We start from the raw sequence: 10789 nt of genomic DNA on the forward strand, positions 1-10789 counted from the left end.
ACTTAAATTTCCAATTATAAATTTTAAATTGAATGATTACAAATTACAACCAAGCGTCCAAGCCCATTTAACAAATTTAATTAAATAAAATCTCAGGCTGGTAATAAAATCTCAGTATACGACTATAAAATAAAAGCCTAACGTTGGCACAATTTATAACTATAGTTTTTCTCATTGGCTAATAAAATGTCGATTGATCGGTATACAACATCGTTCTTGTTTATGTAATACTATAATTTTTATATCATTTGAAGGTTTATTTTAATTTATTATTTATTTTATAATAAATGACATATAAATACCATGTAACCAATTTTGATTAAGTTAACTTTATTTAAATATTTGAAGATGTTACATTATAAACAATTTACAATACAAAATATTATGTCATCATCATTGTGCGAATAGATAGGAATGGCAAATCCTGCGGGATGGGTTGATATCGGGTCAACCTGATAATAATCCAACTGTGAAAAAAAATGGGTGATGAATGGAGTATTTATAGATGATTATAGGATGAATTAGAGGAAAAAAAATAATTAAAAAAATTAAAAAGAGAACAAACAGTAATTAAACGGCAATATTTGAGGAAGTTAAAAATTTTATTCATTTAATTTTTTTTCAATTTAAAAAAATTATAATAAAACGGCCAAAATGATCATCCCTTAACCATTCCGTCCTGCGAGAAAGGCCCACGCTGATTAAGGGGCACTATTGTTGATGCTCTCTCATAGGCACTCGAACTCCGTCTGCCACCTGCCTTTTATATATTGATTGATATGGATCTAAGCCCGTGCAAATTTGTATTGTTTCATAAAATGGTCATAGCCTCTCAGAGAAATAGAGAATTAAATTTTACCTAATTTTAAGAGTAATCCGAGTAAGATTTTCAATGCAAAGTATAGTAATGAAACAATTTTGCAAAATGACTACTAGTTATAAATAAATTGAATGTGTGCATGAGTTGGCCAAGCATAGGGATATCAATCGGGTTAGTCCAGCGGATTTTGGACCAACCCTACTAAGGCGGCAGGTGTAATAGTGACCAATTCAAAAACAACAAATACTTAAATAAAGTTGTGAATCAATTCCGAAAAAATAATTATCTAAGATAGATGGTAAATTTGATTCAACACAGCTTTCAAACATGAAAAGTAACCACCACAAAATTTCTGCGCCACTTTAACTAAACATCATAAAAACTAACTCTCTTATGATAATCTTCAAGAATGCAAAAAAACGAAATACATAAAATCATAAAATCCTAAAGTATTTATTTCTTCTTTCCAGTCTTGGCAGCATCTCCAGCCTTAGTCTACACAATGATGTAAAACCAATGTTAGCATTGCAATCGGATCGTATCAATATGAGGTCCAACAGAAGAGAATAAAGACAGGAGTTTTTCATGTTTTGAAGGTGAGTACAAAATTTTAGAGAAAGGACACTCATACCTTCTTGACACCATGTTAAGGATCTAAATCCCTAACGTTCGGTAGAACGGGGAACAACTACGAAGAGATAAATCCGGCGCCCGTGAGGGTCGGTGGAGGACGAATCTGGGCGGCTGTGCGCGAGTTCCAACCCGTCGGGCAACGGCTACAGATCAGATATACGTTTCCGGCTGTGCGCGGAGAGATTCCGTCGGGCAGCAGGTAGCGTAAGGAATTAGGGATTCAAAGAATCACACGTGGACTTGGCCAAAATAATATTGTATTTCATTGAATGATTAAAATGATAACATCATCTCCTATTTATAATACTAGAATACTACTACCCTAACTTATTGAATAAGAAAACAAAGATATGAAAAAGATACTATGAATAAAAAAGATAACTAAATACTAAGATATAGGGATCATATCAACTCCCCCACGGTTGAAATCCACCTTGTCCTCAAGGTGGAAACCACGAACCAACGAAGAGTTGAATGAAGAAGCTTTGGCGATTTATCTCCTCCCGGATCAAAAGTAAATGTGCACGGTCGCTGTATTCGAGTAAACGCAGATCCATTTCGTACCTCATCCTCTATCTCCAACTCTCATTGTGTTGGATCAAGAAGATCACCACTCTTGTCATCAAACACAACACCCAGTGAGTCCTTGGAAAATTTTCTCAACGTTGCACCTCCATTTTCACCCAAACAATTCTCAACAACATCTTGTGATGTCACTCGAGCAGCATCGAGAGATACTACGACCTTCTTCACTTCCTCAATGGAACCAACCTCCTCGTCGTCATCTAAAAATGTTTCTTCCTCTCCACTGATATAGGGGCTGCACGGCGGAGCAGTTGGGGCTGCGCTCTCCTCCCTGCTGTCATCGTCGGGGCTGCAAGACGGAGCAGTTGGGGGCAGATTCGTAGATGGGACAACAGCTACAACGGGCAGTAGCGCTGCTGAACGGCAGTAGCTCGTCATGCTCAAGCAAGATGACGAGCGTTGTGGTGGTGGTGACGGGACAACACCGACAGTAGGTAGTGAGTTGATAGATGGGTCGTGTCGAGGATCAGCGACGTGAGGTGGACAGTGACTCGACTGTCGCAACATCCGGTCGGGCATCATAATTGGTCGGTCTGACTGCCAAAGGTGAGAACTCGGTGCAGTGTGTGGAATACGCTCACTGACTACACCCTTCTCAATGTCACTTGGGTAATCAAATTCATTAGCCATAAAACAGTCCGCTTCATCAATAGTTTGGCTTATATAGTCAACACCAAAGTCCTCGTCATAACCATCAGAGTCACAATCATAATCAGAGTAGTATATGGATGCGCTCTCTTCATAATCCAGGCTATCCATCGACACCCGAGCACCCGGCGGGTCCCAACAAGTAGGCTTGCGGGTCTGTACAAGCGGCGGTTGATGAAATGGTGTAGGTGTGTACTGTGGCGGTGGCTCCGGCAGCGGAGGAGCGCGAATCTCTTCAACACGGCGACCGTGTGTTCGAAATGGTGGATCCCAGCATGTCACACGGCGACCGTGTGTTCGAAATGGTGGATCCCAGCATGTTGGACGACGCCTAGGTGGTCTCGAAACCATCTCCGCATAGGGCAGCTGTCTATATGCTGCTTTTGACGCCTGCAATTTTCTCAAACGACGATCGATTTCTTCAAATTGTGATTCCAGCCTAGAGGTAGCAGCGTCCAATAGATCGATCAGTTGTTCATAACGCCCCACTCTAGAGTAGTGCTGCTGTGGCATCTCGAGTCGAGAGGGCGTCACTTGGAGATGTGGTGGTTGTTGTGGGACATAGGGCTGGACTCCCCTTGATTGTCTCTGTCGTGGCAGGTCCCAGGGCTGTCTCTGTTGCCCCAATTGCTGGTGGTGGGATCGATATGGCGGGTCCCAACACGTCCGGGGAGCGGCCATGAATCGAATTGATGTATGACGGAAGATGTAGAGAAATTGTGCCGCTGATCAGAGGTGTAGGCTGAAAAAGTTTTTTTTTTTTTTGGTAATGGAGATATATGTGGGGGATACGGATGAACAAAGACGGAGGATGAGTACGGGATGAAAACACCAGTTGTTAAGGATCTAAATCCCTAACGTTCGGTAGAACGGGGAACAACTACGAAGAGATAAATCCGGCGCCCGTGAGGGTCGGCGGAGGACGAATCTGGGCGGCTGTGCGCGGGTTCCAACCCGTCGGGCAACGGCTACAAATCAGATATACGTTTCCGGCTGTGCGCGGAGAGATTCCGTCGGGCAGCAGGTAGCATAAGGAATTAGGGATTCAAAGAATCACACGTGGACTTGGCCAAAATAATATTGTATTTCATTGAATGATTAAAATGATAACATCATCTCCTATTTATAATACTAGAATACTACTACCCTAACTTATTGAATAAGAAAACAAAGATATGGAAAAGATACTATGAATCAAAAAGATAACTAAATACTAAGATATAGGGATCATATCACACCACGGATCTTCTTCGCTCTGTTCTTGCGTTCTTTCATTTGCTTCCTTGACTTCTCAATCTTGGTGTCAAGGCCATTCTGAATTCCAAAAACAATGACTTATTTCCAACATAGATAGAGAAACAAACAGCCTGTTAAACATGACTTATGCTCTGATTTTGGATGGATTTTACATGTTTAAAAATGAGAAAAAAAAATCTTAGAACATATTTAGTCTGTACATTTTTGAAGCAATATAAAGTAATTGCATCATAAAATACTCAGACCAAAATAACTAAAATATGTTAATCCTGGTAGCAAAAACAGGTTTAAAATTCAAAGAATGAAAATAACATAAAATCTACACACCCATCAGATAATACACAAAATTACACCACCTGATAAGAAAATGCTTATTAGTTTAGCTGACAGTGCTAAAGCTATTACCAAAACATTTTCCCAAAATGCTATAAGCACAGATAATAAAATTTAAGTTAAATAAAACAGACAAATTACCCTGATTAGTCTGTATTTTGGCTCAAATTTCTTAGCATTTTCTACAGAATCATAAATCAAGCCAAAGCCAGTGGATTTGCCACCACCAAAGTGTGTTCTGAACTTGAACACAAAGATGACATTTGTATCCTTAACCTCGTACATCCTAGCCAACTTCTCCTTCAGCTCAGCCTTCAACAAAACAGAGACAAAAAAAACATACTTCCTGCATACATTCTTGTTTTCAAATAGCTGTGTTGTTAAAAAATCCTACTACTTCACATGCTCCATTAACATACTCTTTAACATAAGAAGATAAATAAAACACTATTGCAAATCAATTGAACTGTTATCGTCTCACCAAACAAACATTAGTCAAAAATATTTATTCTCTCCTTATCCAAATCGAGCTATTTTTGTATTACATCTTAAACACTAAAAGAATTGCTAGCATACAAATATATAGGTGGTGTTCGGTTTGCTAGATAAAATAGTACCAAGATACAATCTAGGATTGAGTCTTGAGATTATTTTAGTCATAGGGGTTAGCTAAGACTAATTATCCCATGATTATCCATCTAGGATTGAATTGTGAGATTGAATCTCATGAACCAAACCCATTACATATTTAATCTGTGATACAATCTTGCCAACCGAACACCCCATAATATTTATAATACTTTTAACCTTAAAACTGGGGTTTTCAGAGAAGAGGAGCTTCATGGGCTTTAATTGGGCCCAATTCTACTGTCAATGTATACTGAAACAGATGGCATGGCCAACCAGCCCAAATGTAGTAATAATACCACTTTTTAGGATTGATTTGTATTCATATTCAATAATTTCTCTCGTCTTCGTCCTCAGATTAGCGCGGGATTATCTGAACCCATGAATAATTAAATTCATATTATACACTAATCGCTACACTATAAACATTTGTAGGCATATAATAAATTTTTAATATTTTTATAAACTAGTAACCTTTAATTAACAAAATTTCAATAAATTTTCATTTTCAAAGTCGCTCATGAATCACAAATTACAACACAAATTTCTTAGTAGTATTTAATTCCAAATCTATAATAAATCAAATTATAATTCATTGAAAAACAACTAAAATGAAAATTAAATAAAGTAGCGAGCTCTAAATTCACTATTCCTAAACAAATGGTCATCTAATTACTTAAAAACCAACACTTATTTAATTAAAATTGAATAAAACTTGAAGAGGCAAATAAAAGCACTTTCTTTTAATTCAAATAGAAGGTAGAGGGGAAAAAGATGAATTACTGAGCATTTAAATTGGGACAGAAACATAAAAAAAAAACTAGCTGAACTCGAGAAATGGGAAAGCGTAGTTTATCTATAGCCTCTCCCTTTTACCTCCTAACTTTGCTTTTGTAATTTTTTGAGTCTTCGCATTCCCTTAAAACTTCCTCCCCTCTCTCATAACATTTCTATCTCACAGACACGCTCACTGCCATTACGGGACTGATCAGTGTTGGCCAAGTCCCCACTGGAGCAACGGCTTCCGTCCCTGGGTGCATCCACATATGTAGTTTAAACCCTTCATTGAATCAAACCACTTTCTTTCTAGTTTCTATCACAAAGATCCACCTTTACACTTGTTTTAAACATGCTAAACTTAGTCATCCTTGGGAGCAGCCATCAGTAGAAGCCTCTCCTCAGCTTGTTTCCCTTCCGACATCATCTCTCCCGCTAACAGCGACTGCAGATCACTACCGTTGGCTAGGCTGTTCAACTCCACAGCTTTGGAATGCATTGTTGGATAGCGTCGTTGGGCGAATGTCATCAGCTTTTTTATAGATTGTAAATACTTACGAGTAGTCTCGTCGTTCATGACGTGTGCCACACTGTTGGTGTAAATCTTCTCACGCGCAGAACGTTCATGGATACCAACCATAGTCACTCCAATGGGCCAGGGTGCATTCCCGATGGCCATTTTGATGTAGTGATCCATTGCAGCTAGGTAGTCACGTTTCATACGAGGGAAAAAAAGGCAAACGAAAGTCATTGATTTCCACTCCGTGTTTATACTGAAACAATCAAGCCTAGGCATCAATGAAAAACTCAAATGCATAAAATGAAAGAAGCGGTGCAATCCTATCCTTAAGTCCTAACCTAACCAGTTTCTCCTCTGTTCATCACCATTGCACATATGATGACAATACAATTTGAAATTTTGATGCATCAATTGAAGCCTAGATAAATCATTCACTCAACACTCCAACAAATCATCAAATTCAATTCAAAATGTATATAAACAGGTTCATTTAAATATGAAATTGAAATCAGAAGAGTAAAAAACATTACTGAATTTCCACAACAACTCACCTTCTTTCTGCAGAACTTGAACAATGGACTCAAATAGCGAGCACATTGCTTAAACGTCGCCACCATCTACTTCCCTTTGGCACTCCTCTTCTCTGTCTCGGTCATCTCATGAAGCTCCTGATTCCACTCATTCAACAACTTCTTGAAAAACACCAGAATCTTATCCTCACCGCACAACTCCTCAAAATTCGCCTTCATTCTCTTAATATCCTTGTCGTGATCAGCCCCGGACGATGCCCCGTCTCCGCTGAGATCCTTATCTCCATCCCCACCGTCCTCATCATCGCCAGCATCCTCCCTCGACTTCCTCTTTCGATCACTCACAATCCCCGATTTCTGCCGCTTCTTCAGCTCCACAATATCCCGCAGGAAGTCATTCGTCTGCCCTTCCGTGATATCATCGTCGACCTCGAAAAGCCCTGTCTTCAGCACGTACTTCAGCGGTCGAGCCTCGCCTCATCGTCTTCGCCGAAGAGTAACATTTTGTCAAGAATGGGACAAAAATATGGTGGGTAGTTTTACCAAACTATGAGACCAGAATCAAGCAAATATAAATATAAATTAGTTTAGAGGTGAAGGAATGTAACATTATGTGATGTGTTAACTAATCAATACATTATCCACTTTGATTAATACTATTATTTGTCATTTAATTTGCAATATTCTTTAACCAATAAATTTATAGTTATATTTGATTAGACAGATAAGAATTAATGTATACTGAGTACAATTATTAAAAGTGTCAGTTTTTAGTATACTAATGTTACTTATGATAATAGCATAACATGAAATTTTTTATTTTTTTTTAAATGATTAAAGTACTGAGTATGATTGCACATGGACTGAAGATCTGAACCTGGTAATTATTTGCGTAGTTTGATGCTAAATATTAGCCCAATGTACGCAATGAATTGAAGTTTCAATAAATAGTCAAAAAGAGTCATCAATCTAAATGATTTGTTGCAACGTTTACGTAACAGTTATTGCATGATTTGGAAAGCTCGAAGATTTGTGCTTCAAGCCTTGTCATGACCTTGACACAAACAGCCTCTTGTAATTATTTTCTGCTGCAATCATGCTAAAAAATAATGCTGCAATATAACCTTACAAACTCACAAAACCCATACATTTCCTTTTTGTAGAAACATTCAACATTTTATGAGTTATGGTTGAATTTTGAATTAACATATTACTCCACGTTCTTGTGTATTAATAGAACATGGAATACCCTTGGTAATTATCAAAAATAAATAAATAAAATAGAACATGGAATAAAATACTGTTTGCAAGGATAATAGTAATTAATTATATTCTGCAATATTCTGTAACTGTTTTTTTAATCGCATAATTAAAGTAGTTACCTTTTGATAATACCAATTACTCGATTACTGTTGACAAATCCAAATGGCTCCTGGAGATTGTTATTCATGGATTATGAGTGCAATTTACATAGTTCCATTTATACCATGCTGATGTGATTCATATTGATGTCTCTTAAACTACTACTTATTTACCAGATTAATTAGGCCCCACGCCAAGGTATAATTCATAAGTGTATTTGTCTTGCTACTTATTTAATTTTCAATGTTCATTTGGGATAAATAAATGAATTGATATTCTCGCTCACCCTTTACGAATTGGAGGAATACCATTATTGTACAATTAATACTCATGATTTTTCGAATAATGATTGTAATTTTTGTGTAAAACCTTGAGTTATGACTTATGAACATCAACAGTATTAAATTGTGTTTAATATCCTCCCATTTTTGGTATAGAAAAAAAAAGTTCATTAGTAGTATTAAATTATTGCAAAAGTATCACACACTGTATTTTTTTTTTCGTTACCAAATTCGATTAACGTTTGGAAATGGCCAATATAAGCCATTGATTAAAGCACAAATAACTTACCAAGGTGTTTTTCAAACAAATAATATACCCAATTGAGCAATAAATAACTAATGCTTATTATTCCGTACATCCGCAAATAAGAGTCTCGTTTTTTTATTTTAGTCCGTCAACGAATAGGAAACTCGGTTCACTTTTACCATAAATGGTAATAGGGTCTCACATTCTATTAACGCATTTCACTCACATTTTATTTAAGACTAATATATACAAGTGTGACTTTTATTCTATTAACTTTTTTCACCGGCTTTTTTTTTATATTTCTTAAAATCCGTAACGCCAAAAAATGAGACCCGTACACGTGCATTATTATTTTTTAACGTACTCTTGCTAACTTACCCCAAACAGGCATCGTAAATTCCTGAAATCTTTCACTCAATAAATAAAGAATCGATCTATATATATCCACACACGAAACCTCCGCTTCTTCCTCCCACCAAAAAATGACCACTCTCACACTCTTCTTTGTAACTGCATAAAATTAAAATCTCTCCATTTCTGCTCTTCACCTCTCTACCCTTCTTCCATGGAGTTGAGCCAGATGACGTTGGAGATTTTCTCCAAGTTGGAGCAAAAGTGGCTCTACCAATGCGACGGCAAAAAAACGCGCCTATTGAGCATCGACGGCGGCGGAAACACCGCCATTGTCGCCGGCGCCGCATTGGTTCACCTCGAAGACCAGATCCAAGCCCGAACCGGCGATTCCGCTGCTCGGATCGCTGATTTCTTCGACATTGCTGTCGGTACTGGAATCGGGGCTCTCCTCGCCGCGATGCTCTTCGCCGACGCTGGCTCCGGCCGCCCGCTCTTCACCGCGAGAGAAGCCGTCGATTTCATCACCGAGAATCAGAGGGAGATGTTCAGAGTGACGCGCGGCGGTGCCTTCCGGCGGAAGATTAAGTACTCCGGCAAGAGCATGGACGCGGTCCTGCGGGCGGCGTTCCGGCGGAGGAGCGACGGGAAGGATTTGACGCTCAAGGACACGTGCAAGCCTCTCCTCGTGCCGTGCTTCGACTTGAACAGCTCGGCGCCTTTCGTGTTCTCCCGCGCCGACGCCGCCGAGTCGCCGAGCTTCGACTTCGAGCTGTGGAAGGTCATCCGTGCCACGTCAGCGACGCCGTCGATGTTCAAGCCGTTCAGGCTGACCTCGAGCGACGGCAAGACCTCCTGCCTAGCGGTGGACGGCGGATTAGTCATGAACAACCCCACCGCCGCCGCCGTCACTCACGTCCTGCACAACAAGCGAGATTTCTCGTCGGTAAACGGCGTCGATGATCTGCTGGTGCTCTCGATCGGCAACGGCCACTCGAGCAGCCCGCAGAAGACTAAGCTCCGCCGCGACGGCGACTGCTCCACGGCGGCGCTCGTCGGCATCGTCCGCGACGGCGTCTCCGAGACGATCGATCAATTGCTCGGCAACGCATTCTGCTGGAACCCGAATGATTACGTCAGAGTTCAGGTAAAATATCTCTCGAAATCACAAATTCATTGACCGCTGATGATGACAACAGCCTAACGGTCTAGACTTTCAGACTAACGCCGAGGTTTCAAGCGCGGCGGAGGTGCTGGCGGAGAGAGGGGTGGAATCGCTGCCGTTTGGCGGGAAGCGGTTGCTGACGGAGACTAACGGAGAGAGGATCGTGGGGTTTGTGCAGCGGCTCGTTGCAACGGGGAAGAGTAGCTTGCCGTCGAGCCCGAGCAAAGAAACTCCGCTAGTTGACGGCCGTTAGTTTTTTGTTTAAAAATTAATTTCGTCGTGTGTTTGTCTTTTTCTTAATTTCAGTTTTTAATTAGTGGGGCTAGTGTTAACCTGTAGCCAATATAATTAATAATAAAAGGCTAGTGCTATAACTGATTGTTTAGCATCTAATTAGATCCTAATCTCGAATTTTCTTGCTATCGTTAATTATTTACTACCATTATGCAGTAGTATAGGTATCTTTCTTTGAGGTAGACTGCTTAATAATAATCGAACGGATAAATTCATGATTAAAATTGTGTACTGACACTTATAAAACCGAGTTCATCAAATGAAGTTTTATTGTACAATTTCCAATTAATGTGACGAGTGTGTATATTTAACACTCCCGAATTACAAAGAGTCGTAATTAATAACAACTCCAGAAATGA

At 39.4% G+C, this 10789-nt stretch overlaps 2 protein-coding genes and 1 pseudogene across 2 annotated transcripts; 1 reads left to right on the forward strand and 2 right to left on the reverse strand.

The window, feature by feature from the left end:
- Positions 1–1273: 1273 nt before the first annotated feature.
- LOC121794745 (40S ribosomal protein S24-1-like) lies at positions 1274–4561 on the reverse strand. Its single transcript, XM_042193072.1, has 3 exons — positions 4418–4561; positions 3918–4000; positions 1274–1313 (listed from the first exon to the last, which is right to left on the reverse strand). Exons 1-3 carry the CDS (start codon positions 4559–4561, stop codon positions 1274–1276), a joined length of 267 nt encoding a protein of 88 aa, XP_042049006.1.
- A 1480-nt stretch (positions 4562–6041) lies between these two features.
- LOC121795601 lies at positions 6042–7233 on the reverse strand (annotated as a pseudogene).
- A 1837-nt stretch (positions 7234–9070) lies between these two features.
- Positions 9071–10540, forward strand: LOC121793515 (probable inactive patatin-like protein 9). Its single transcript, XM_042191534.1, has 2 exons — positions 9071–10118; positions 10192–10540. Exons 1-2 carry the CDS (start codon positions 9186–9188, stop codon positions 10387–10389), a joined length of 1131 nt encoding a protein of 376 aa, XP_042047468.1. The 5' UTR covers positions 9071–9185; the 3' UTR covers positions 10390–10540.
- The last annotated feature ends 249 nt before the right edge of the window (positions 10541–10789 follow it).

The sequence above is a fragment of the Salvia splendens genome, chromosome 3 (genome assembly GCF_004379255.2).
Source record: "Salvia splendens isolate huo1 chromosome 3, SspV2, whole genome shotgun sequence".
Lineage (NCBI taxonomy): Eukaryota > Viridiplantae > Streptophyta > Magnoliopsida > Lamiales > Lamiaceae > Salvia > Salvia splendens.